Raw genomic sequence first — 27,267 nt, forward strand, 5'->3', positions numbered from 1 at the left:
TTTCAAATGAATTAGTCTTGAATTGGCTATCTCTGATTTAAAATGAGGGTGATTATAGGGGCATCTGGGTGGCTTAGTCAGTTAAGCAACTGCCTTCAGCTCAGGTCATGATCCCAGGGTCCTGGGGTAGAGCTCTGAACCCCATGTCAGGCTCAGCAGGGAGTCTGCTTTGGCTTCTCTCTTTCTCCCTCACTCTCCTTCTACCTCTCCCCCATTATGCTCACTCTCTCATATAAATAAAATCTTAAAAAGAATAAAATGAGGGTGATTACAGACTATAGAGAAAATGTTTCAATAACACATCTTTGTAAAAAAAAAAAAACACATCTCTGTAGATATTCTATTTTAAGCATTGAGACTCAAGAAAACTGGATTACTCTCTTACCAGAAGGGCTTCTCAGAGCGAGGATTGCCCCAAAACAACAAATAGGGTTAAGTCCCTTTGAGTTACTATAGGCAATTGGTGGAAACTATAATGCTCTGAGGCTGGGTTAATTCATAAATTTCTAAATGAATATGCAAACTATATTCTCTCTAAACCTGATATGATAGTCACTAGCAAACCACCCCATATAAACCCCAGAGAGATGGTTTATTTACAGCAGGGTTTTTTTTGGTTTTTTTTGTTTTTTTTAACAGCAGGGGTTTTAACTCCAAAATGGAAGGACCCCTGCTAGGTCATATTATGTATTCCCACTGAAATAAAATGAGAGAGGTACTCTTCATGAGCTTCTATATCAAGTATAAAACCTGTACTGCCTTCACAGGAATCCAATGAGCAAACTAATGTGGCTTCTTATTCCTGTGAACCTGTGGAAGATCTCAAACTTCTCTTTAAAGGACAATAAAGAGCAGGAGAAAAATTTTAGTTGACCATCGATGCCATTTTTATTGGGCTTCTCTTTCTCACTATACTATTAACCTTATTTTGTTGTCTTTTCTCCTGTCTCCTTGCCTGGTGCCAAGACTTCACTGTCATAGCTTCCAGCTGATAAATGATCCTTTCTACTCAGGGAGGTACCCATATGTTATGTACCTTGGACTTTGGTAACACCCATGTATATAAATTCCCCAACTGACCAATGCGGATGCATAGGTAGGGACATCTCTCTGTACCCCTATCAGCAGGAAGAAGTTACAGAAGATGAGACCTTTCACCCTCGACAACCTTAAAGATTTAAGGGTCAAAATTGTTCAGGGGGAATGATGTGGGGAACAATGGCAGAAGGAAATGTAGATGAAACCAAATTTCCTTATAACCTTCAGCCTATTGACAAACACTTGGGGCAAGCAGAGTATAACATGCCTCCAGGAAACCCCCAACTGTTCTTAATGTTAATGCTTTGCTAGAGGGAGAAACAACCTCGGCTAGGCAACAGCAAGGCCTCCAGGATCCTGTGAGTCTTCTTTAGTATATGAAAGTCCTTTTGGAAACTTCCCTTGGTCTTTACTTCCCCCATCTCCAAAGTATATAATCAGTCGTTCCTCACAATCCTGGGGCAGCGGCTCTTTCTGCCCATAGGTCTTGTTCCCATGCTTTAATAAAACCACCTTTTTGCATCAAAGATGTCTGAAGAATTCTTTCTTGGTTGTGCACTCTGTAACCCACCACTACAAACCATGTCACTATGTTCCTAAATTGACCAGCCTCAGGTTTTCTGCAGACAGGTGTTCTCTGTGTTGGGCATGGCCATTGGTATTATTAACTCATCTGTCTAGGACAACTCTGGGTGTCCTCCTGTCCTCCTACTGCTCTTGGGCTAAACTAGATGAAACCACTGATGTTTGTTGCTCGTGTTTCAACTGTTTTTGTTTTACTAAAAAAAAATGGTGACTTCATTCGATTCAACCTAATACTGCCCACATTTTAAAGAAGAGAAATGGGGGCGCCTGGGTGGCTCAGTCATTAAGCATCTGTCATTGGCTCAGGTCATGATCCCAGGTCCTGGGATGGAACCCTAAGTGTGAGTGTCAGGCTCCCTGTTCAGCAGGGATCCTGCTTCTCCCTCTGCCCCTCCCACCTTGTGCTCTCTCAGTCAAATAAATAAAAAAAATCTGGGGAAAAAAAAAAAAAAAAAGAAGAGAAATAGACGCTTGGAATGATTAAGTAATTGGCCCCCAAATCTCAGAGTAGTCAATAGCAGTGTGAGGATTCAGACTCCAGTTTGCCTCCTTCCGAATTTCTTAGTATGATACATTTCATCAAGTATTAAAAGCTTGGACCTAAAAACCAGCCTCTTGGGTTGGACTATCAGTTCATCCACTTACTAGCCTGTGACTTGGACATATTTTCCTATCTGCACATCAGTTTTATCACCTATAAAATGGGGATAACAAGGGGATCCCTGGGTGGCTCAGCGGTTTGGCACCTGCCTTTGGCCCAGGGCGCGATCCTGGAGTCCCGGGATCGAGTCCCACGTTGGGCTCCCGGCACTGCCTGTGTCTCTGCCTCTCTCTCTCTCTGTGTGTGTCTATCATAAATAAATAAATCTTTTTTAAAAAATGGGGATAACAAGAACAAGAATCCAATCCCTCCCGATGTGGAGGGTTGCCCTGGGGATCTGCAGAAGGAATTCTGAGTACGGAGTGTGTGTGGGCAGCACCCGGCGCTTCGAAGCATCCTATAAATGGGAGCTATATTCTTCAGGTTTCCTCTAATGCCATTCTTCCTGCTTGGGTCAATCTACCAACACACACCAGCTTGGTGTTAGTACAATGCACAGAACTGAGAAGCTCCACAGCACACCTTATTATCACGTCAGGCAGGTAGCAGTGGGCCGGCAAACCTCAGGGCTGCCAGCTTCTCTTACAACTTCCCTACATCACTGCGGCGGAAACTGCAGTTTCGTGTTACGCTACGAGGTTTTCCGTCCTTTCATTTTTCTTGAAGGGGGTAGTAGAGGCTGTGGCTTCTTGGGAGGACGTCCGTGACCGGTCGTGCGGGACCCCGAGCCCCGAGCCCCGAGCCCCGCGGACGGAGGACGCAGCCTGAGGAGGCGGGCCGGGCAGTTGTCAGCAGGCCGAAAGGAACCCCTGGCGGGCGCGGGAAACTCCAGCGAGGGAGCAGCCCAGGAAGCGGCGTCCATTACCCCCCGGAGGGTTCCCGGGAGGAAATCCCCGTCTCCCCCGTCCCAGAAACCGCCGCAGGTTCCAGTCACCGTGTACCGAGTCCGGCGCACTCGGGTTCATCTTAGGGCCCCAGGGGCACCGCCTGTCCGGGCGTGGGGGGCCCGCTGGAAGCCGCGCGCCGCGCTGGCGGGTCACCGCGGCGAGGACCCCCGGGCCCCCTGTGGCGCCGCGGCTCCTTTAAGGGCGCGCGGCCCACGTGCCCCGTGACGTCAGAGCAGGAAGTGTTTGAGGAAGTGGCGCTGCGCCGACCGGTTTGAGATTCCCGCATTTTAATGTCTTCGGGGAGGTGCCAGAGCCCCCGGTTTGGCCGCCCTAGCCCCCGCCTCCCCGGTCCTGGGGAGCGGCTGCCCCGCCCCGCGCCCCCGCCGACAGGTGAGTCCCTCGGGCGGCTGCGGGCCAGGTGCCGCCGGCAGACCCCGCGCCCCTCGGCGCCCGCGAGCTCGCCCCCTCCTCCCTGAGGCTCCCGGAGACCCTGGGGTCGGGCTGAGAAGTCGGGCTCTCGGGGCGGACCGCGGGAGCCGGGGTGACTCCGGGGGCCGCCTCGAGGCGGGGGCTCTGGGACCGAGCCGTGGTTGGTTCGGACCGTGTGAGGACACACGTGACCGGAGAGCGTGCCCCGGCCACCCAGGGCAGAGCGCGCGGGACAGGGCGCCCTCGCGGCGGTCCGGGGGATGCCCTTTGCGGGCCTCCGAGTGACTGTCCTCCCCGCCTCCTTCCCTTACGGCTGAGCGGGGTGGGGGTGGGGGGGGGTGACAAAAGTTGGCTACCCAAACCCAAAACCAAACCAGACAGCCTGGTTCATTTATAAAGTGAAAACCAGCTCCTCTGTCGCACCGAAGGGCAGTGTTGTCTCTTAGCTTCTCCGTCTGCTTGAGTTCCATTTTCTCTTAACCTTGATCTTTTGTCCCCTACACCAAATTGTTTACAGAGCTAGCACGGCAGCAGCATGAGCTGGTCACCTTCTCTGCCAACCCAAACATGTGGGGCCTGGGAGATGAAAGAACGACTTGGGACAGGGGGATTTGGAAACGTGATCCGCTGGCACAATCAGGTAGGGGCGCTGTGCACCTGGGCTGAGCCAGAGGCCGGGAAGACAGGCTCCTGGGAACTGCCTCCACCCTACACTGTGCTGGGTGGGGGACGGGGTTCGTCCTTGGCCCTGGGCTTCTTGGGGGAGAGTGAGAAACGGGAACCGTGCGGGGGCTTCCGAGCTGCTCAGCTGCCTCTAAGTGGTCTCCAAGCTTTACTGACTGACTATGGCCCCCAAATTGTAAAAATATTTTAACTTTTATATATCTTAAACTAGTATCTTAATTATCATCATGCTATCATGTACTAATATATTGTGTACTAATATTGAAATACAAAAATTGGAAAATTTAAAGAATGAGCATCGTAAAATATATTTAAGTGTTTAAAGAATTAGCTCAAAATATTTTAAATACATACTAATTATGTGTTCCCACTATTGTTTGCAACACTGCACAGCACAGACTATACAGATCCATAATGAAACAGAGAATTATCAAGGACAGTGGGCGAAATCCGTATTTCAAATAATTTTTATAATTTGGAATTATTTGGACCTATTTCTGATTAGATCCTGATTGTTTTTACTCTTTATGTGTCTGAAATGAGTTTAGTTTCTCACAATAGAAGTGTTCCTCCATATTCCTGTTTGCTTATGCTGGTGTTACATGTACTGAAGTCCTCTGCAGAAATTTCTTTAGCCACTTGTCCATTTTGTGAGAGTCATTTTATTGACCTCAGATACTACGATCCATAATCCACCTAAGCAGGGGCACATGTAACCTGAAACATGTCTCCATAGGCCCCTGTCCACCACTCCCTGTGGAATGCCCATTTTCCTCAGTATACCTTGGGTCCACGAGATATATGATCTTCTGAAAAATAATCTGAGGAAGATTTCATAAAGTTAATATCAAAAAAGCTTAATTTCTATTTAATTGTTTTGGATTCCAGTCTTGGGTAACCCCCAAGTTACCCCATTTGGTGCACATCTATCCCATTTGGAGACCACTGCTGTAGGGAACCCCCAGTCACTGAGTAACTGAAGTTGGCTTCCTGACTCCAAAATCAGACCCCCGAAGTCCTTGAAGGAAGCACTTGCTTTTTGATCAGGGGCTGCTGAGCACTTTTTTGGACTGAAAGGAAGTGTACCACTTCTTGGGAGCCAGCTGCAGCAGCCAGCGAGAGAGTCATCAAGGCTACTGGCCAGCCACATCAGAGGGTCATCCAGACAGCCACGCTCCTTTATCAGTTAGTTGGAAGACATTCTAGGCCCTGCCCTGAGTCCTGTCAGCTCTGAGTAGATGGAACGACCCCTGGAGGAGTGGGAGCCAGAGCTGGAGGGCAGAGTCCAGTTCTGGAGGTGGTAATTCCCACATTGAACTAGGAAACCAGAATTCCTTTGAGCCACAGCTGGCTCAAATGTGTTCTGGTCCGGGTAGAGCTGTGGGCCTCACATTACAACATAAGAGCCAGATCATTCTATGGCCCCACATATACCTGGGCTGGGCTGCTTCTAGATAGGCCACAGCTTTTAGATTCTTGACTGCAACAAATATCTCAGCCGCTGAAGTAGAGATGGTTTTCCTCAAAAGGAGTTCTGTCCAGGTGTGCCATGTGTCTGTCATTTCTAGCTCAGAATGGCCTCCAGTTACTCTATGAATTTGGAAAGCTATTGTCAGATGGAATTTGTTCCTGGCTTTATAGATATGGGCCTGAAAAAAATGTGTGTGTGTGTGTGTGTGTGTGTGTGTTTGTGTGTTTGGATTAGTCTTCTAGAATTACTACTTTCAAGTTCCCCTATTCGAAAACCTTACCTTGTTTTTCATTTTTATTTTATTTTTTAATTGAAGTTGGCATACATTATTACATTAGTTTTAGGTGTACAACATAGTGATTTGACGATTCTATACATTATACAGTGCTCACCATGAAAAATATAGTCCCCATCTGTCCCCATCCAATGTTCTCACAGTATTATTGACTATATTTCCCATGCTGTACTTTTCATCCCCCCATGACTTATTTATGGTACTGAAAGTTTGTACTTCTTAATTCCTTCACCTATTTCAACTATCCCCCAACTCTCCCTCTGGCAACCACCAGTTCTCTGTATGTATTTATTTATTTAAACATCTTTTATTTATTCATTTGAGAGAGAACATGAGCAGATATGAGGGGAAGAGAGAGAGAGAAGCAGATTCCCTACTGAGCAGGGAAGCCCAGTTCAGGGCTCCATCCCAGGACCCAGGATTATGACCTGAGCTGAAAGCAGGCACTTAACCAACTGAGCCTCCCAGGTCCCCCCAGTTCTCTGTATTTATGTGTCTGTTTCTCCTTTTTTTGTTTGTTCATTCATTTGTTTAGATTGCACATGAAATGAAATCATATGACATTTTTTCCTCAACTTATTTCATTAAGGTAATACTCATTACATCCATCTGTGTTGTCACAAATGGCAAGACTTCATTCTTTTTATTTATTTATTTATTTATTTATTTTTATAAATACATTTTTTTTTAAAATTTTTATTTATTTATGATAGTCACAGAGAGAGAGAGAGAGAGAGAGAGAGAGAGAGAGGCAGAGACACAGGCAGAGGGAGAAGCAGGCTTCATGCACCGGGAGCCGGACGTGGGATTCGATCCCGGATCTCCAGGATCGCGCCCTGGGCCAAAGGCAGGCGCTAAACCGCTGCGCCACCCAGGGATCCCGACTTCATTCTTTTTAATGGCTGAGTGATATTCCATTGCATGGGATATTTTATGTATATATATACATACATGTGTGTGTACATATACACATTTATATACACATATGTATATGTATGTATACACACACACATCTTCTTTATCCATTCTTCTATTCATGGACACTTAGGTTACTTCCCTCTCTTAGTGGTCATAAATAATGCTGCAGTAAACATAGGGGTGCATATACTAGTGTTTTCGAATTAGTGTTTTGTTTTCTGTGTTTAAATACACAGCAGTGGAATTACTGGATCATATGATAGTTCTATTTTTAAGTTTTTGAGGAACCTCCACACTGCTTTCCACAGTGGCTTCATCAGTTTGCATTTCTACTAACAGTGCATGAGGGTTCCCCTTTCTTCACATCCTTGCCAACACCTGTTGTTTCTTGTCTGTCTCATTTTAGCCAGTCTGACACATGTGAGGTGATAGCTCATTGTGGTTTTGATTTGCATTTCCATGATGAGTGATGTTGAGAGTCTTTTCATGTGTCTGCTGTCCATTTGTACATCTTCTTTGGGGAAAGTCTATTCAGGTTTTCTGCCCATTTTTTAACTGGATCATTAGGTTTTTTGGGTGTTGAGCTGTGTATGTTCCTTTTATATTTTGCATATTAACCCCTTATTGAATATATCATTTGCAGATATCTCCTCCCTAGGTTGCCTTTTCATTTTGTTGATGGTTGTTCTTTCTTTTGTTCTTTTTTTTTTAATCTTTTTTTTTTTAATTTTTATTTATTTATGATAGTCACAGAGAGAGAGAGAGAGGAGAGAGGCAGAGACACAGGCAGAGGGAGAAGCAGGCTCCATGCACCGGGAGCCCGATGTGGGATTCGATCCCGGGCCTCCAGGATCGCGCCCTGGGCCAAAGGCAGGCGCCAAACCGCTGCGCCACCCAGGGATCCCTTAATCTTTATTTTTTAAAAAGCCAAAGTCAAACTGACAGTCTGGCCTCACCGTGTCTTTCTTAGCATTACCTCTTCTTGTTGGCTCCTAACAAGTTGGTTGGCTGAGCCTTCTGTGGGACAAGCCTCTGTCTCCTGGACAGCTTTACATAATCAGGATAGCTGCAGACCACCTCCTCAGTAAAGTTGCCATGGACTCCTTCATTCTATGGAAATTAGTTCTTCCCCTGAATTCCTTCAGTTTCACTCATTTGGCCGGCTTCATATACTGCCTTTTTGTCTTTGTGTATAAGAATGTGTCCTGTCAAGGCTCTGAGTTCCTGGTCAGCTGGGGCCCTTTCTGGTTTTGGCTTTCTTTCATTTCCCCCACAGCAATTGTCTTTAGGTTATATGTGTGTCAGGTGCATAAAGTCATTCACTTTCTATAAAGACCTTTTTGGAAAAGGGAAAGAGCCATTAATCAGTCATTACAAATGTAAACTCCCAACTATCATAAGTGTGATACAGGAGAGGGGCCCACGGCAGGAGGGGCCCATCGGTCAGGAGGTCAGGGAAAGGCTTCTTCAAGGAAGTGGTGCATAAGCAGAACTGTGAGTTATTGGTAGAAGTTGGCCCAGCTTAGCCAGGCTTAGCCCAGCTGGGAGAGTGGGAGGAGAGTTCCAGGAAGAGGGAGTAGCCTATTCAGAACCCCTGTGTGGGACAGGTCTTGGCAAGCTGGTGGGACTGGAAGGCCAGTGGGCCCAGAAGGGAGGAAGAGGGGAGCCAGGTGCAAGGGAGGCTGGAACAGAGAAAGTAACAATGAGACCCTGCCAAGAGCTTATATTTTTATCTGAAGGGCAACAGGAAGCTGTTGGAAGGGGGTTCACTTGGACTGAAGGAACAGTTTGGAAGGGGCCCAGGCCCTGGTGTGCTGGGAAATCACATCCTGATTAGTAGTGTTTACCAACCTCCACAGGGTAACTACTTACACCAGGGCTTGTTTCAACCCACTGACAGTTTAACAAGCAGGTCTCACTGAACTCCCAAATACTTAACAATCTGCTCTCAGAAGAAGTCCTGGTACCAGGACACCACGGGCACTGGCCTGTCATGTGGGGAGGCCAGTCATGAAGCTTTTGGAGATGGGACAGGTGAGAGATTAGAGTGGGCTGATGGCGGTGGAGATGCAGAGAAGTGGGCAGATCTAAGAGCTATTTAGGACTCTATGGTGGAATCGAAGGTGAGGGCTGAGGGAGCAGGAGGAGTCAGCTTTCACAAATACTTAGTGTAACCTTGTTGATGAGCCTGGCTCAGTCCGGGAAGCTCTTCATCCCCTTTCTGGGTTGTTCCTCAGGTTGGGGAATCCTCAGGGCTGCTGTAGTGCTGAGGAGTGCATCTTCAGTTGAGGAGTGCATCTTCAGTTGATGTCCAGGATCAGAGCAAGCATAGTGTGTTCTTTGGTGGATGCTCCAGTGTTCAGAGCATCTTGAAGAAAACAGGTGGGACAGGGTTGTTTTGATAACGTGACTCTAGTCAGTATGATGATTATACTTTGCAACCATGTACATTTCCTGATACTCCATATACTTTATCTTGTCTACAAAAGAGAGGCTTTTTAGTTTATCACAAGAGCAATTTCATAAAAGAGTCTAAGAATTGGTATCCTCAGTCACATATGCAATGCCTAATAATCAGACCCATCACTTATTAAGAACCTACCATGTGCCATCATTGGGCTAGGTATTTTACACTCTTTATCTCCAGTCTTCACAATAACCCTAAAAGAAAGAACTGGTGTCTTTTTTTTTTTTTTTTTAAGTTTATTTAAGTAATCTGTTCACCCAAAATGGGGCTTGAACTTGCAATCCTGAGATCAGGAGTCACATGCTCCTCCAACTGAGCCAACCAGGCACCCCAAGAACTATTGTCCTTATTTCTGCTTATTGCTGAGGAAATTGAGGCACAGAAAGGTTAGGTCATTTACCTAGAGTCTAAGCTAGTAAGTGAAGGAGCTGGAATCTGAACCTGTATCTATTCAAATCCCAACTACCTGCTTTCTCCATTATGGCCTGTGGCTTTTTTATGGTGGGTACTCTATGGTTAGGGACACCCCAAGAACATTCTTAGTTCTCTTCAGTCAGTCTAAATCATTTTGAAGCACTAAGGAAAAACTCTTGTTTGGAAAACAGCATGTAAACAAGTATTTCTTAGTGAGGAATGGCTGTATACCAAATGCCCCTACCCGTTTCCCAGAGTTTTTGGATGCTATTACCAAGCATGGGCCTTGGCAGTCCTTGCTGCATCTGTACTCCCTTAAATCCTCAGCCTCAGGGTCAGCACAAACCATTGATCAGTACAGACTAGATAGGCTGTTAAAAATAGAGGAAGAGGGTGATGACCTGAGTGACGTCAGCCCGCAGCACCTTTTGGGAATAAGGGGGGGTGGGGAACCACATGGCTCCCAGTCACTCATACCTGGGCTCTAGTCCTGGCTCTGTTAACTTGCCAGCTTCATGGCTTTGGGCCTAAACTTCCCCATGGATTTTTGGGGATACTTAGATATTGATCTCCTTGGCTCTCAGCATGTCTGGGCATGAAATAAAGCAGCTGCTTTATGAAGGATCTGGGAATGTTCCACAGTGCCTTGCAAATATATTCTCTGTGCACTTGGCTGTGAAAGAGGCTGAGAATTGCCTGGTTTCCCAAGGGATGCCTATCAGGATGACATGAGGTAATGTATGTCCTGGCTGTTCTAAAGCTAGAAACGAAGGTGTCATTATCTCTTCTATGAAATAGTGCTGACTTTTGTGTGTTTCCTCACTGGACAAGATTAAGCTCACTTCAGCTTCTGTGTGTGTTCTGAAGTCTTAAGGACTTCAGTCAGTTCACTAAGAATTTATTGAGCACCAACCCAAGCTTCATGAGGGGAAGAAAAGAAATGACCTTGTCCTCAGTGTGCTTATGCTCTAATTGAGGAGGTAAAATGAGTACTCAGCAGTATATTAAATAGGTCTAAATATAAGCACCAGATTGTGTAGAAATACTAACGGCTGCTGTTTATCCAGAGTGCTCTGTGCTGGCTGTGCTAGAAGCTCTTTCCATAATATTTTTTGAATGCTTAGGAGAGAGGGAAGGCTTCTTGAGGAAATGGAACTTGAGCAGAAAGGAGATAGACTGTGGATGGTCTGAAGAGAATACAAATCAAATGAGTAGAGTAACATCTACACAGGGCCAGAGAAAGGAAGCAATGCTACTGTAATTTACTCAAGGCCTGCTCTGTATCAGACATTCCATCTTGTTTTGACTGCAGGGTAGAGTCATCTCCCTCTTGTGGATAAAGACCCATAAACTAAAGTAATAGGCTCAGTGTCACATATTTACCAGGTGAAGGATGAAGGAGTTAAACCCTGACTTATTTCACCCGTCAAGTCCCTGTGAGTATATTTGGAGGCCACTATTTCTCTTGGGTGTTTACATCCAAGGGATTGGGTTGAACTCAGAGCCCTCTCAGCATAGATTGGTCAGCATGGTTGAGTCAGGGGGAAGCTGCAGCCAGACCCTGTATCTTTTGACTCTCAGGCCCAGGTTCTATCCCTAGGATCTGTCTAGGCCTAGCTTTGTACCTCCTCTCTGAAGCATTCATCTTGGAGGGCAGGGCCTGAGAAGGAATGAACTGGTTATTACTAATTACTCCCTTTTACCACAGTGATTTGGATGGTTGCCACAGTAACAGGAGACAGGTTTCTGAGCCAACGGTTTGAATGTACCTCTTGGCTTCCAGCAAGTCTCCCCTCCTCATAAGAAGAAGGCTAACTTTGGGAAGCTGTGCCAGCTCCTGAGTGGACTGGCCTTGAACTCACTTGTTGCTGTCACACCTTTTGGTAGCTCTCAGCCATCTGAGAAGGTGCCCCTCGCCCCGACTTGATACTACACCCTATTTCTACACAAGTTTTTTTTTTTTTAAGGTTTTATTTATTTATTCATAAGAGAGAGAGAATGAGAGAGAGAGAGAGAGAGAGGCAGAGACATAGGCAGAGGGAGAAACAGGATCCCTGCATGGAGCCCGATGCCGACTCAGTCCCAGGACCCCAGGATCACTCCCTGAGCTAAAGGCCCTCAGGGGCCCCAAGTTTTGTGTTTTCACGTGCAAAGAGTCGCAGACTTGAGGGACCTTCATAATAAACTGCATTCAATATGGATGACACTGTTGGCGTCTGTCTCCATTTTCTCAAAATACAAACCCACTTTAAATTTCATCCCACATGAGTCCACTTACCAGAAGTTGGGTGTTGAGATGATTTGGGCCAAGTCTAGGTTTCCATAGAACTGAGCTAAGACTCTAGGAAGTTCCAGCTCAGATAAAGAAAGTCATCCTCTGCTCTTGGAGTTTTGTTGCTAGTGAAGAACAAACTCCCCAGGGTTTCAAAACCAGTATTTTTAGTCTGTTTCTGAACTGTTTAATTGAATTTTGTTTTCTAGAACAGGTATGTTTTTAGCAACAGAAAGTCATTCTGTGTGGGTTTCTGTTTCAAATGCAGTATTACTCATGGAAAACTGGAATGCTTTAGAATACTGCCTCAAGGGCCCCTGTATAAGAAAAGGTTGAGAGTGTCTGTATCCGTGTGAGACATTCCCCAGCCCATGGAGTTAGGATTTCCCCTACAGCCATAGGACTGAGCTGTCCACAAATAGAAAGTGAGTTCTGGTGTCTCTGCCCAGTTAGCCCACCATGGGTTCAGTATTCATATTGCCAAGTTCACTTTTTAATTTGAATTCGGATATTGAGGCTAATAGCACATCTCCAGTTTTTAGTATCAGTCTTCAGTATTAAAATCTATTTCTGGACTCTGCTTTGGGCCGGGGGACAGCTATGTGTTGGATCCAGTGTTTGTGTTGGACAGAAGATGGCAATTATCTACAATTATCCAGTGTATAGCTAGACTACATAAAATATTTTCTCAATCACTTAATCTACCTTTGAAGTTTGATTTGTCATTTTTATGAAGAAAGCCTACTCTCTGTGGTAGGCAGAGTAACAGCCCCTCCCAAAGATGTCCCTATCCTAACCCCTGATGCTATGAATATGGTAGGTCATCATGGCAAAGGGGAATTAAGTAAAGTTACTAATTGGCTGACCTTAGATGGGAAGGTTATCCCAGACTATCTGGTCAGCCCAGCATAATCACAAGGCGCTTAGAAGTGGGAGAGGAAGGCAGGACAGTCAGGGTCAGAATGATGCAATGTAACAGTCAGTGGTCCTTGTTAGCTTTGAGGATGGAGGCAGGGACCCTGGGCCAATAAATACAGGCAGCTTCTAGGAGCTGCAAAGATCAAGGAAATATATTCTCCCCCAAAGCTTCCAGAAAAGAACATAGTCCTGCTGACATCTTGATTTTAGCCCATTGAGATCTGTACCAGACTTCTGAACTTCAGAACTGTAAGGAAATAAATTTGTGTTTTTTTAAGCCACTAAGTTTGTGGCAGTTTGTTAGTAGCAGCAGTGAAAAAAGGGCAAAAACAAAAACCTAACACACTGTTCTGTATATTGAAGTTAAAATAGATGCAGATCTTTAAATACCTTGATTTAAGTTCTGGATCATTCTGAGGTAACAAACCGTGAGTTGCAGTATCTCTTGCTGAACTGTTACTTATCAGACTGTCCATCAAAATGGTACATGGTGAATGGACTCCCTCAGCACTATTACCTCGTTTTACACTTGGCCCATCAGTTGTAGAACTGTGCGTGCCAGTCTCAGTTTCCATGGAGATCCCACCTGACCGGAAACAAGCACCTCTACTGGCATGGCAGAGCTGCCATTGACAGAGTTACCATAGAACTGGGCTAAAATGTTTGAGTCTGAACATGAAGGGGAAGTGAAACTTGAAAGCAAATTCAAATCGGTTTGAGAACAGACAGAAGAATTGGGAAGTGCATGATGTGGAGGGTATAACATTTTGTGAGATCCAACAGTCTGTAGGTCAATTGAAGAGACAGTATTGGAAAATTAACAAGGCAGGAAACCACAAATGTTGGAGAGGATGCGGAGAAAAGGGAACCCTCTTACACTGTTGGTGGGAATGTGAACTGGTGCAGCCACTCTGGAAAACTGTGTGGAGGTTCCTCAAAGAGTTAAAAATAGACCTGCCCTACGACCCAGCAATTGCACTGTTGGGGATTTACCCCAAAGATTCAGATGCAATGAAACGTCGGGACACCTGCACCCCGATGTTTCTATCAGCAATGGCCACAATAGCCAAACTGTGGAAGGAGCCTCGGTGTCCATCGAAAGATGAATGGATAAAGAAGATGTGGTTTATGTATACAATGGAATATTCCTCAGCAATTAGAAACGACAAATACCCACCATTTGCTTCAACGTGGATGGAACTGGAGGGTATTATGCTGAGTGAAATAAGTCAATCGGAGAGGGACAAACAGTGTATGTTCTCATTCATTTGGGGAATATGAATAACGGTGAAAGGGAATATAAAGGAAGGGAGAAGAAATGTTGGGAAATATCAGGAAGGGAGACAGAACATAAAGACTCCTAACTCGGGGAAACGAACTAGGGGTGGTGGAAGGGGAGGAGGGCGGGTGTTGGAGGGGAAGGGGTGACGGGCACTGAGGTGGACACTTGACGGGATGAGCACTGGGTGTTTTTCTGTATTTTGGTAAATTGAACACCAATAAAAATTAATTAAAAAAAATAAAAATAAAACAACAATGAGATACCAAAAAAAAAAAAAAAGAAGAGACAGTATTTTCACATGTTCCCTAACTCATGAAAAGATTTAGATGGATTTCTACCCGAGTTTGCTTGTACAACTGTACTAATTGCTTCAGTAGCAACAGGATTTACGATTTTTGAAAGAGTTCAGCTCTTCTTCAGAGAGTACCTCAGGATCTAGGCCAAACAACGGGACTCCAGTAACAATGTGTGAATGGTGTGGCAGGACCTGGTTATTAGTGCCACGGGCTGCACCCAAGAGTGTTTGTCCTTACAAAAGTAGACATGTGGCTACCAAATGGGTGGGCCTTGGAGACATCATGCTAAGTGAAAGAAGCCACCACGAAAGACCACATATTGTGTGAGTCCATCCATTCATGTGAAAATTCAGAACAGGCAAATCTGTAAAGATAGGTGGTTTGCTCTTGCTCATGGGGCTGGGGGAAGAGTGACAGCTAATGGATACGGAGTTTCTTCCAGGAGTGATGAACATGTTCTAAAATTGATTTATGGTTTTTGTTCTACTACTCTGACTATACCCCACACTGTTACACTGCCCACTTTAAATGGATGAATTGTGTGGTATGTGAATTCTATTTCAGTAGGTTTCTTTTGTTTTTTTTTTTTTTTTTTTAATGTAGACATGTGAGGTAACTGTATGACACACAGCTTAACCACAGCAATATTAGGATTTGTTAGAAGCAACTTCTGAGAGGATCGTAGAGATGTCCTATCTGTTTTCTGGCATTGGAGCTACAAGAAGCAGAAGATGCTTCCACCTTATTTCTGAAGCTTATCTTTCTTGAATGTCAGTTTTAGGGACTGGTCTAATGATCAGTGATTCAGTGATTTTATGAGACAACTTCTGCTCATTAGGTGACTTCTATTGCTCCTTTTCTTACTGTGTGAGTCTTTGTTCTGGCAGGGATCATGGCCAGTTTGTTAAATGTGTGGCTGCGATTGTAGTTCTGCCGCTGTAAGGACAACCATGTGCACACTGGCAGGTCCTGCCATGGTTCCCAATGTATCTTTTTAGAATTTATTTATTTATTTATTTATTTATTTATTTATTTATTTATTTATTTATTTATTTAGTGTGGTGGGGGGAGATGTGTGAGCAGGGAGAGGAGCAGAGGGGGAAGGGGAAGGAGAAGTAGGGACAGAATCTTGAGCAGAACCCCCACGGAGCACCAAGCCCTGAGCTGCAGCCGAGTCTGACCCTCAACCAACTAAGCCACCCAGATGCCCCTCAACATATGTCTTTTTAAAGTTCCATTGGGCACCATGTGAATTGCTACACTTACAAGAACTGAAATTCTTTTCAGTATGCATTTTCATAAAATGACAAAACTAAGAAAATGATCTGTCAGGATCTCTAGAATATCCTTCCATTGGGCAAGTAGTAGAATTTTGGTACTGTTCTGAAATCTTTTCTTGTTGAAGGATTTAGTGTAACCAGTTGCAGGCGTTGGCTCTTCCCTCGTATATAAGGCTGTTGGGGAGGTTGTTGCTGCATGTACCCACAGTATACAGGATACTGGTATGAGTCAGCTTGCTCACTGATGGCAGGACCAGCTTTCGGCTGATGCCACCAGGGGCATAGCTACAGGCATCAACTGTCCCTCAGCCATCCTGGAGGCCCCTACGGGCCTAAGGAGAGGGCAGCCATGTAGTGGTCACCCCCTGTTGTGGTCAGAGCACCTGAGGCCAGAGCCACTGTCCCTGCTGCTGTCAGCACTGTGGTCTTAGGGCTCTTTCCTTTTAGTCTGTTCCCTGGGATTCTTGGTGTTGTCTAGAGAACCAAGGAAATCCTCAGACCCAGGCAGTCTGTTAATTATCTAAAAATGTTTTATTGATTGCCTTCTTTTCCATTCACAAAATCTCTGCTAAGGGCAGTGTGCTAGTTACTGGAGAAGAGGTTAAAGTACATGAAGATGGGGAAGCCTGTAATTTAACATAGAAAATAGTATAACCCTATGAACAGAAAATAAGTCTTTGGTAGATATGTGTAATGAAGGAGTTGCCTGTTTGGAGAGCAAGGTAAGAGCCTGATGAGGTAGGCTTTGGTAGTGCCTGTGTACCCATGTGAGCAAAGTGTAGACTAGAAAAGCATAGGACTGGACAGGTGGTCTAATCCAGCTGCAATGTCAGATGCCCAGGGTGGCCTCTTGGGAGAGAGGCTGGAAAGGCAGAGCAGAGCCAACTTTCCAAGGATTTTAAATGCCAGGAGTACTTGCATAACATGGGTCTGTTCCCAGTAGCATTATTGAACACCTCCTAGGGGCTGGACACTGATAGGTGCTAAGCTTCATGATAGCCCTAGAAGGTGGGTATAGGTATTCTTATTTTACAGATGAAGAAACTGAGTCAGATCAAGCACTCTGCCCCAGGTCACAGAGCTAGTAAATGCTAACTTGAATCATCTTGTGTTCCAGCCACCATGCTAGACTTGCCTTCTCTGGGGAGACAACACTCTTGTATGAACAATGGAAGCATGTGGCATTGTTAGGTTGAGTTATAAAGAAGTGCCATTTGTGTAAGTCAAAATGGTCAATACCAGCAATGTCATATGGTTCTATCTAGCAGTTGGGGCTCAGAGAAGTGAGAAATATCTTTCACAGGAATGGTTAGCAGAGGTTTCATGGAGGAGGTGGGAACCAAACAGGGCCTTGGTGTTGACTCTGGATGGCTAGAAACAAGAAAGTCAAGGAAGAGGCAAAGGTGTGGAGGCCAGCCTGATAGGCTGGTGAGCGACTTGGGACCATCCATCAGTGGGTACATATGTGGGCCTTGGGATCCCAGGGGTCCTGTGATCCATGCTTTGGGCCCTAAGGATACAAGTTTATGTTTGACCCATGGCTTTCTCAGTGGGTTGGGATGTGGGCTTTGCTCATCTCGTCCCCGTGTGTGCTCTCTCTGCAGGAAACAGGTGAGCAGATTGCTATCAAGCAGTGCCGGCAGGAGCTCAGTCCCCGGAATCGAGAGCGGTGGTGCCTGGAGATTCAGATCATGAGAAGGTGAGGGCCCAGTACACCAAACTGAGACAGGGCCGGCATTGCAGGGGGATGAGGAGACCACAGGAGCTGAGGGGCCCCATTGGGGCATGGAAATGAAATCTGGAGGGAGCCCTCTGAGCTTTGGGATCTGGAGCAACCACCCCACATGCTACATCCAGGAAAGAAAATCATAAATCTCAGTCCCTCCGTCAGGATTAACAGATGACTTCTAGAGGAGTGGCCATTAGTGTCCAACACTGAGCCTTACTTTTGGTCAGTTTTATTTCTCATATTAAATAATTTAAAATAGCCATCACAGTGCATTTTCCTTTGTCACCAAAGATGCTTCTCTTCCCTCCTCTATTTCCAATTCTAAGGTGGTATGCTCCTCTCTACTGCTGTGAACTAATGGCAGGTACTTACTTCTCCTGTGTGGGTACAGGGACTGTCAGCCCCTGGATGGATCTGTCCTCCCTGGTAGTGAGGGGGTAGGTCAGCATTTAGGTAAACTAGCAACTGAGTCATCTTGGAAGACCTCAAACATAGAGGTGCTCCTTCTATGAACCTCTTAAAAAACAGAGGTATCACCTTGTTTGCACACACAGACATATGCACACACACCCCCTATCCCTGCTTGAATGGCATGAGATTGGAAGTCCCTCTACTTTCTATGCTTTTAGAAGCAGTTTCGAAGTACAGTGAGGACTTGATATGGGGCACTCTAAAGAAACTTAAGTTGCACATGATGCACTCACAGTCCTTGAGCTCGTGGTGCTGAAAGTAGAGCTGGGTGGATGCTAACTGACCGGGCACCAAGGTAAGTAGCCCGTTCCTGACCTCTATTCTCCTGTTTACTCCTGAGGGCCCTTGGCTAGTCCAGGCCTCTGTTGTAAAGCTTTGCTGAGACATGGACAAAGGAGGGGAATGGGTTTGAGCCAAAGCCTGGGTTTTTCCCTCATTGGTCTCTCCTTCCTAGGCTGAACCACCCCAATGTGGTGGCTGCCCGGGATGTCCCTGAGGGGATGCAGAACTTGGCTCCCAATGACCTGCCCCTGCTGGCCATGGAGTACTGCCAAGGAGGAGATCTCCGAAAGGTGAGGCTTCCAGGGTAGCAGGGCGCAGTCCGTCTGGGCAGGGGCAGTGGGGACGCCTTTTGCACCACCATTTCATCATCAGGAAGCTCAGGCAGCCACAGGGATTGCAGTGGGCTTACTTTTTCTTTTCAGATCCCCCATCCCATGCTTGGGGTGGGGTGACATGTGCGTGATGTGAATCAAGAGACTGAATCAGAAGCTTTTACGAGAAAGTCAGGGAAGGGCTTGCTGTATGTACTGCACAGTGATTATTAAAATGAAAAGAAAAGTCACCAGGTTTTGAGGACAGGGAAGACTGGACAAATTCCAAAACAAACTTTTCTTCCCTGGGCATGTTAGGGCCACCACAATCCTTCAGTGCATCAGCGTCACTGCTGTCCTTATTAGGAGGGGTTTTGTCCCACAGATGTGGCAGTGCTGCACCCAGGGTCACAGAGTAAGGCAGGAAGGGAGCTGACTTCATAATCAGGGAACTGGGCCGACGTTCCAGAGCCACCACTGACTCATCATCTGGGCGTTCGTCCCTTTAGCACATTAACTTCTCTTTATGAGAACATACACTGCCACTGGGCAGTGGTGGCAGCCCTTCCTTGTCTTGGGGACAATTGCGCCTGTCCACCTTCCCTAACGTTTTCTGAAACTGGCTCGTACAACCTGCTTTTATACTTGGCCTGGTTTGATTTTCAACATCCCTGTGATGTTGGTACAGCGGGATTGCTGTGTGAAGGATGGAGATTATGGCCTAGAACGATGAGGTGGAGTAGCAGGCCTCACACAGCTGCAGTGGGAAGCCAACCGCAGGCCACCTCTCTGTCTATGAAACTGAATGGTGCCACATAGGAGGAGGAAAAATAAAAGCTCTAGACAACTAAGTTGTTTTTGTGTTGAAAAGAGGTTGGTCTGTTAGTGCACACCTTCCTGTACTCTTCATGCTAGAAGAAAGGCCACGATATTATATGGGGAGGGTGGGGAGCAGGGTACCCAGGCATTTCTTCTTTCCTGACACGGCAGCTTCCTGGGCCCAGCATCGTGTGCTGTTCTCCTTACTTTTCTGGCCCCTTCTGCCTTCTTTTTGTAAAGGAAATTTCCCACAAGGGTTGATCTGCTCGCCTGGCTTTCTCCTGCCATGGGAGATAGGCAGGTCATGGGAGGGCCATGGCAGGATGCGAACAGTCATTGGCATGACCTATAGGCAGGGGACTGATAGTGAATGGAAATGGGAGACTTGATAGTGCTTCAGTTTTCCTCTTTATTTTCATAACCTTTGACAATCATCCGATTACCAAATGCAGTTATTTAAAATAGGAGACAGTCATGTTGTTGCGGTTGAGTGAGTGGTTCTTAGAGGGTAGTGTGGGAGTTGGTGGGAAGTGACCAGATTGCGGAGGGCTCAGAAGCCCGAGACTCGATCTCTGGTAGGCAGTGAAGACCTCATCAGCCAGGGAAGATGATGATGCACACAGCAGCACGATTGACCTGATGTGTGGGGCACAGGGTGATCTGAGGGAGGCAGGCAGGCAGTCCTTGCAGTCTTGTACCTGGGGGTGGGCTGCCCAGAGCACCTGGGACCTCAGTTCTCTCTGTTCTCCAAATGAAGTAGCCTGTCTTTCCCTCCTCTTAAAAGTTCAGAGTCTGCTCCCCTGGGCACAGAGAGACGACCTTGGCTAGCCCATGAGCAGGTGTAGAAGCCAGAACGGACTGAAAGAGTGAAATGTATATGCCCAGCTCAGGAAACAGGCTCTTGGATGCTCTTGGATATAAATATTAGTTAATGACCATAACCCTCAGTTGGAAGTTATTTTCTTCGTTGTTTTCATTTGAGGCCAATTGCCAGCAGTGTATTGAGCCCGGGCCAGGGGGGCAAAGAGGGCACATGTTTGAGTTCAGGCCTCAGATAGATGTGGCTTCATGTTCCAGGGCTGCCCTGCAATGGCTGTGTGAGCAGACATCACGGCACCCCTCCGTCTCAGGCTCCTGACTCGTGAGGTGGAAACCCCAACAGTGCTTGTGTTGGTGGCAGTGGGAGGATGATATGACCCAGTGTAGGTAGAGCTCCGCTGAGCCGATCTGTGCAGGGTTTGCTTGGTCCCAGGTACATAGTAAGTGCTCGTTATGCATTCCCGACCACCATCATCACCCAGTGAGGCCATGTCGGGGAAGCGGCCAGAGCGTGGTTTTCAGGGAGTACCTTCCACTTCACCCTCTGCAGGCCTCTCAGGAGCTGTGCTCCCACTGTGGCTGAGCATAGCCTTTGGCCCATCTCCCTCAGAACTGCAGCTCAGGTGAGAATGAGAATCCGTCACCTTAGAATGAGATACCTCACCTGTGAGTACCTGACTGAGCACTTGTGGGGGTTCTCATTGCTGCTTCCTCCTCCTCCACCTAGGGCCAGTGCCTCCCAGTCTTGCTGCCCAGATCCCCAAAGCCCAGAGCTGGGGTTGGCACTCAAATGACTCCTGCTGGTAAAACACACTGTGGGCTTGTTGGTGGTTAGGGACTGCTCACTCTGATGCTTCTTTTCAACTTCTTGACAGTACCTGAACCAGTTTGAGAACTGCTGTGGCCTGCGGGAAGGAGCCATCCTCACCCTGCTGAGTGACATCGGTAAATCCCAGCCCTGGAAATCAGGCTGTGCCCTTCAGGGAGAGTGTGTGGGGTCCCTGGGAGTCCCTGCGGAGCACAGGGGGGAGATATTTTGGTCCTCTGTTCCTTCCAGAGGGTGGAGTTGACAGGGGTACAGACAGGGTGGGGAGGTCAACAGAGGGCTACTCAGACAGGTACTGAACTCAAATAGATTTCCCTTCCTTCCGGACTCAGTCATAGAGTGAATTATGTATATAGAATAACAGATTTCCTTCCCATTAAAAAGCTCCACTCCCTACTTTCCTGGAATGGCCAGCAGTGGGACAGGTTGTCATTTGAATGAATTTCATCCCTTGGCAACTAATTTTTCCACTTCCACATTGGCAGTTCTTTTGCCAATTATAGCCATAGGAAAAACTCCCGTTTAATCCTTTGGTACTGTTACTGTCCTCAGATGATAGTGTCTGCCACACTGTCTGAGAAGGTCAGGGCAAAGAGTGACCTTAGACCAGAGAGCTCAGATACAAGGTTCTGGACCCTGGCACCTGCCTTGGGCAGGAACATGGTTGGGGGGCCACCTGACCAGCACAGGGCTCCGGCCTAGAGAAACGGACAGCAGAAGTGAGAGAGGGCCTGACCCAAACCTTTTTTTGTTTTGTTTTGTTTTTTTTAATCTTCCAGCTTATTCGTAGAAGTTGATAGTTTGAGATTTAAAATTTAAAGTTATCCAGAGCTTACCACTGAGTGTGTGCCCCACATGTAGGCACTGATACCATCTTCATTCCTTTCCATTGCAAACACTTTGAAGCTGCATGCTTTTCGTTTGCTCAAACATTTTTTATTTTTATACTTTAGAAAAATGTCAAGTGTACAGGAAAGTTGAAAGAGTAGTACAGTGAAACCCACGTGCCTTTCAGCTGGGTTCACCAGCCCTTACCATTTTGCCACATATGTAAACCTGGTAGGATAGGTAGGCCTCTAGTCTCTACAACATTTTTGCCGTGCCAGTGTGGGTCCACCTTACCCTTACCCTGTGCCACTCTTCATAGAGGGTGGGCAAGAAGGAAATGAGGGGAGGGAGAGGCCAGCACTGACATCAAGTTAGGATCCAAACAACCTGACATAGAAAATTCCACCTCCCTCTTTATTCCACATCTTTGTCCTTTGGATGGAGTTCACAGTGAGGATGAGTTGACGTCACACCCCTTTTATCTGACTTGAATGGGCGTCCACCACTAACTCGCCAGGCCAATTCCTTCATGAGTTGGCCTCTGTGGGTCTACTGGAAGGGCCCTCTCTGTCTGCCTAGAGGGTCTGGTGCATAGGTTAAGAATCCCACCTATTTTCCTGACACTTTGCCACATGGCTTGCCAAGCCAAGTTTTACTTAGACAATACTTGATTGTCTTGTTACCCTAGTGGCCAAATTATTTATTCTCTGTTGAGTTGGGTTAAAGGCAGGTTAGTAGGTTGGGGAATATTCTTTTGCTCCTTGTGGGAAGCTTATTTTATTTCTCTCTGATTAGTGGTTTAAGTCATTTTTTAAAAATTTTATTCTCTCAGATACTTTCTTTCATCAGTGAGATTATTTTTACATTCAGCATATAGTTATTAAGGTTTTCATTTTATTGGCTGGAGTACAGAATTTTCTACTTCCTCGTATAACTTTTACTTCCTCAAGTGATTCTCTAGTGATATTAATAGAGCCTCTACTGGTTGCATCTTCTTTGGTCTGGCCTTTAATATCCAGTTACCACTGACTGATGTGACAGCTTTCATATTACGTATTGAAGTTTTAAGTGTGTGTTTAAGTTATATGTAAGTCAGAATAGTGAATACTGGTAAACTTCCAAGTGTGTATGCATTTCAGCTCTCCTGTAGGTGGATGAATATTGAAATTCTTTAGGTCACTGATTCCTTATCTTTTCTCTTTGTGAGAAAGAGAAACCCTAAGTTGGAAATGATTAACTTTTGGAGTACTAATACACTGGGATTAAGTTCTTATTTATTTGAGAGAAAGTGAGTGAGAGAGCAAGCACAAGCAGGGGCAGAGGCAGAGGGAAAAAAAGGCTCTCAACTGAGCAGGGAGGGGCTCAGTCCCAGGACCTTGGGATATGATCTGGGCCACCCAGGTGTCCCTAGAATTAAATTCCTGAAGGCAGAGATTTTAGTCATTGCTGTATTGTCAGCATCTGGAATAGTGGTATCTTATATAGCAGCTTTTCTGTAAATGTCAAATGAAAGACATAAATCCTAAAGGAAATTAAAATAAGTAAGGATCTATTTAAAAAAAAAAAAAAAAGATGTCCACATATAATTTACAGTCCCAAGTCAAATACTCAATCCTCCATTTATTGGCATTGTGACTTTAGGCATGTCACCTAGGTTTTAAGAACATCTCTTTTATTATAAAATGAGACTGTCACCTCATTAGAGTTGTTATGAGGATAAAGTGAGGTGATATACCAAAAGCCACCGGCACAGTATTTTCTGCTCCTGGCATAACATGCGGTCAGCAAATGTTTGTTCCATTCTCATGTCCTTCCCCACTCTGTATTTGGATTAATAGCATCCCTTTTGAAAGACCTGTCATCCTGATTTGGGATCTGGTAAACCAGGTTGGTGGTTGTCTTGTGACGTTCCTTTCCTAGAAACGGTTACCCTTCAGACCTGTTCCTGTGTCATTCATCTTCTGGAAGCAGTCACATCCCCTAGTGTTGTGGTTGTGGCAGAGGTTGTTGATAAGCTTGTATTATACTTCTCCTTCCCATTTCTGATTTGTGTACAGGATTTATCAAGTTTATTTCTTTTGCAAGGATCTCACCACTGAGCGGGAGTTCAAAAGCTTTTCTTGGAGCACATCTAAGCTAGCTCTTTTGTATTCTGAAACATTTCCTGAGCATATTTTGTTCCAGTTTGTTCCAAGTGCCAGCCCTGTTTCCTTTGTTGGAGTTGCCACTGCTGTTCTCTGCCAGGTTGGCTTCAGATAAGTGTCAGAGCCACACCCTTGACCACTGGGTCCAGAAGTCAGAGTCTTCTCTTCTGGATTAAACCTGTTTTAACGTAACCTCCTCTGTGCCACTGATTGTACAGAGATGCCCACTCAGAGCAGCATCAAGATAATAGAGAAGATTTTTTCAGTGAACTTTAAATTGACCAGGAAGATACTACAGCATAAATATGAGAAAATAAGCTGTTGCCTGGTGAGCACATGCCAGGACAGACCTATTAGGCATTATTCTCTTATGCTGGTAAGAGATCCAGAGACAGGTACAGAGGCAGCTGGAAATGATCTGAATTTCCACATAACCCTAAAATAGCTCAAGGAAGTTACATCTAAGTGGACTCTATTTAAGTAGGCTTGCTCATTATCCTTTGGAAAACATTGCAGTGTGTTTCCTCCTGAGCTGAGCACTCAAGGTTGAAGGACAGATGGACACTCTGGAGGCCCGTGATTCCCCTGCCTGAGGGGGACCTGCCTGTGCGTGCCCTGCCCAGCTGGGTGGTCTGGTTGTGTGATCTCTGTGACCGCCTTGGGTCTTAAGTCTCAGTCGATCTTCCTTGACTCTCTGGATGGCCAATTTACTGCGGGAACAGACCATCTTGTCCTTGGAACCTTCAGGAACCCCGCCTCCCCGTTTCATCGGTGCCTCATTCTCCAAGTCACCATCTGTGTCTGTTGTGGCCATGCCTCGTAGGCAGCCATGCTTCAGCATTAAAAGGCAGAGAGAGGTTCAAAGGGAATACAGGGCTTTAGGGAAGAGAACATCATTCAAATTGGCCTTTCTATTTAGTGTTTCTAATTGTGGACTTAGAACATAACAGGATTACCCGATCTCAGCAATTCAGATCATTGGTATATAAAGTATGTTGGAAAGCATAAATGGACTACTAATAATAAAAGAGAAGACAACTGGCTTTCATTTCTGGCTTCTCCAAGTTCCCAGCTCTGTCACCCTGGGCAAGGACCTTTTGGTCTATTTGTCTTTTCATTTCTTCTCTATGGGAAACTGTGGTAACTCTCTGGGGCTATATGTCCTCAACTTTATTTTAGTTATTTATTTATTTTTTAAAGGTTTTATGTATTTATTCATGAGAGACAGAGAGAGAGAGAGAGAGGCAGAGACGCAGGCAGAGGGAGAAGCAGGCTCCATACAGGGAGCCCAACGTGGGACTAGATCCTGGGTCTCCAGGATCAGGCCCTGGGCTGATGGCGGTGCTAAGCCGCTGAGCCACCTGGGCTGCCGTCCTCAACTTTAAAATGAAGGGTTTGGGCTAGGCGGCCTCTAAGGTCCCTTCTAACTCGATATTCCATTTTCATCATCTAGGGGGCTGGCTGTCAGAATGGGCGCCCCAGAACATCTTTGACGCCCTCTCCACTGTCCCAGCCTGACTGCATACCCAGTGTCTCCTGCCTCTCCCCTAATGCATCATCTTCCCCCAGAGTTTTGTCTGTGTGGCTTTTTCTTCATTCCTGCTCCGTCCCCGTTGCCCCTCTCTGTGCCTGGACTGACCACCCACTGCTTTCCAGTATTCTCTTTGCCACGTTATTCTCACAACCTCCTTATCAGCCATATTCTCTCCAGAGTCTGTGTATTCAACCCTGAGCTCTCTGCTTAACTCCATTACCCGTGTCTGTATACTTCTCCCAAAGCCATTACCAAGTCCTAGACTTCTTCCTTAAGCCAGATCCCTTCCTGGCATCCCTTTCTTGTGTCACCAGCCCATTTTCCCATCAGTCACCCAGACACGAATCTTGTCTCTAGAACTCGCCCTCTTCCTGCTCTATACCCTTTCATTTCAAGGCTCCAGATCCTTTCGGCCCTCCTTCGAGTCACATATCCCATTTCTCCTCTCTATTCCCTGTGCTTGACAGTGGGGACAGATTTCTGGTGTGAGGGGCCACTGGCCAGACCCTGCAGTAAGTGAAGAAAACGCCTTGCCTCAGTGGCACATTTTCCACAATACCTAGGAAATACAAGACACTTTATCAGTACTTGTTGAACAAACAAGAATGGTTTTGTAGTTTTCTCTCAGCACTTGGTATGGCTGCCTTGCTACCTTGCTGATTAATCACAGGGGTTATTTTAGCCGGGAACCCCCCAGCTGGATTCAGTCTTTCTCCACGTGTTCACACTTGGCCTTCTAATTTGTTGTGGTTGGAAGGTCCAGTGAAGGTGGAGTGACTGGCACACAGTAGTGTTAAATGTTAAAAAACAAATTTTAACTGAGTAAATTGTAAAGATCTTAGTGGCTTTATTCAGTGATTCATGAATTGGGCAGCATCCGATCTAGCAAATAGAAAGGAGCTCTGAAGAGCTGTACATAATGAAAGACTTTGACAGGCAGAAGGGGCCAGGACAAGGAAGTTACTAGCAAAGAGAGGATTGTTTCAGGTAAGGTCACCTTTCTTTTGAGGATGGCAGGGGTCCCATCAGGCAGATTACCTCATTAGTGCAGACCAGGTAATTCCACACTGAATAAGATTACATTTTGGGAGAGGCTGAATCTACAGTTAGGTTAGGTATTAAGTCTCAGTTTGGTGATGTGGGCTTAGCACAAGTGACTCTATTTTTTGCCTGTCATCTCTTAACAATCCTTCCCTTTTGATCAGACTTAACTGAGATATGATCAAAATTATATATTTGTATGATTTCAAAATCATTATAGTGGTATTAGCATCACCCCCAGCTATGGCTCTGAAGTTCTTATAGTTTCTGCTGGTGCTCTGTGGTTATTCATAGACCATGACTTTGCCGAATCTCTGTAGTATTCACTGGTCATGACTTCAGGTTCACTGTTTTAGTCAGTAACTCTCTTCATTTTTTAACATTCCAGTCTTGGGGAGATCATTTGATGGTTAGTAGCCATGAACTGGCATTTAAAACTTTTTGAGGAAATACAGTGTACCAGGGAGATTACTATGATTATTATATGCAGGGTAACTCGTGGTGTCTAGAGGATACTTCAAAGCCATGGTCCCCAAGACCCAAACCAATAAAAATCAAACAAAGAGAGACTGTGTTGAGTCCGTTTGTTAAGCCAGATGGCTTAGTTCAGTGATTTTATGTAGCTG

The 27,267-nt window shown here is 45.8% G+C and overlaps 1 protein-coding gene across 2 annotated transcripts in view; it reads left to right on the forward strand.

The window, feature by feature from the left end:
• Nucleotides 1–3,301: 3,301 nt before the first annotated feature.
• IKBKB (inhibitor of nuclear factor kappa B kinase subunit beta) overlaps nt 3,302–27,267 on the forward strand; it is a 61,129-nt gene continuing 37,163 nt past the window's right edge. The window contains exons 1-5 of one of the 2 annotated variants that reach the window (XM_041752616.1): nt 3,302–3,501; nt 4,058–4,180; nt 17,442–17,536; nt 18,492–18,609; nt 21,144–21,213. In XM_041752616.1, the coding sequence (XP_041608550.1) occupies nt 4,076–4,180; nt 17,442–17,536; nt 18,492–18,609; nt 21,144–21,213 (388 nt within the window). In that variant the 5' untranslated portion in view covers nt 3,302–3,501; nt 4,058–4,075. Of the gene's footprint in view, nt 3,502–4,057; nt 4,181–17,441; nt 17,537–18,195; nt 18,333–18,491; nt 18,610–21,143; nt 21,214–27,267 lie in introns of those variants that run through there. The other variant, XM_041752617.1, reaches the window with a different exon arrangement.

This window comes from Vulpes lagopus, chromosome 4, assembly GCF_018345385.1.
Source record: "Vulpes lagopus strain Blue_001 chromosome 4, ASM1834538v1, whole genome shotgun sequence".
Taxonomy (NCBI): Eukaryota; Metazoa; Chordata; class Mammalia; order Carnivora; family Canidae; genus Vulpes; species Vulpes lagopus.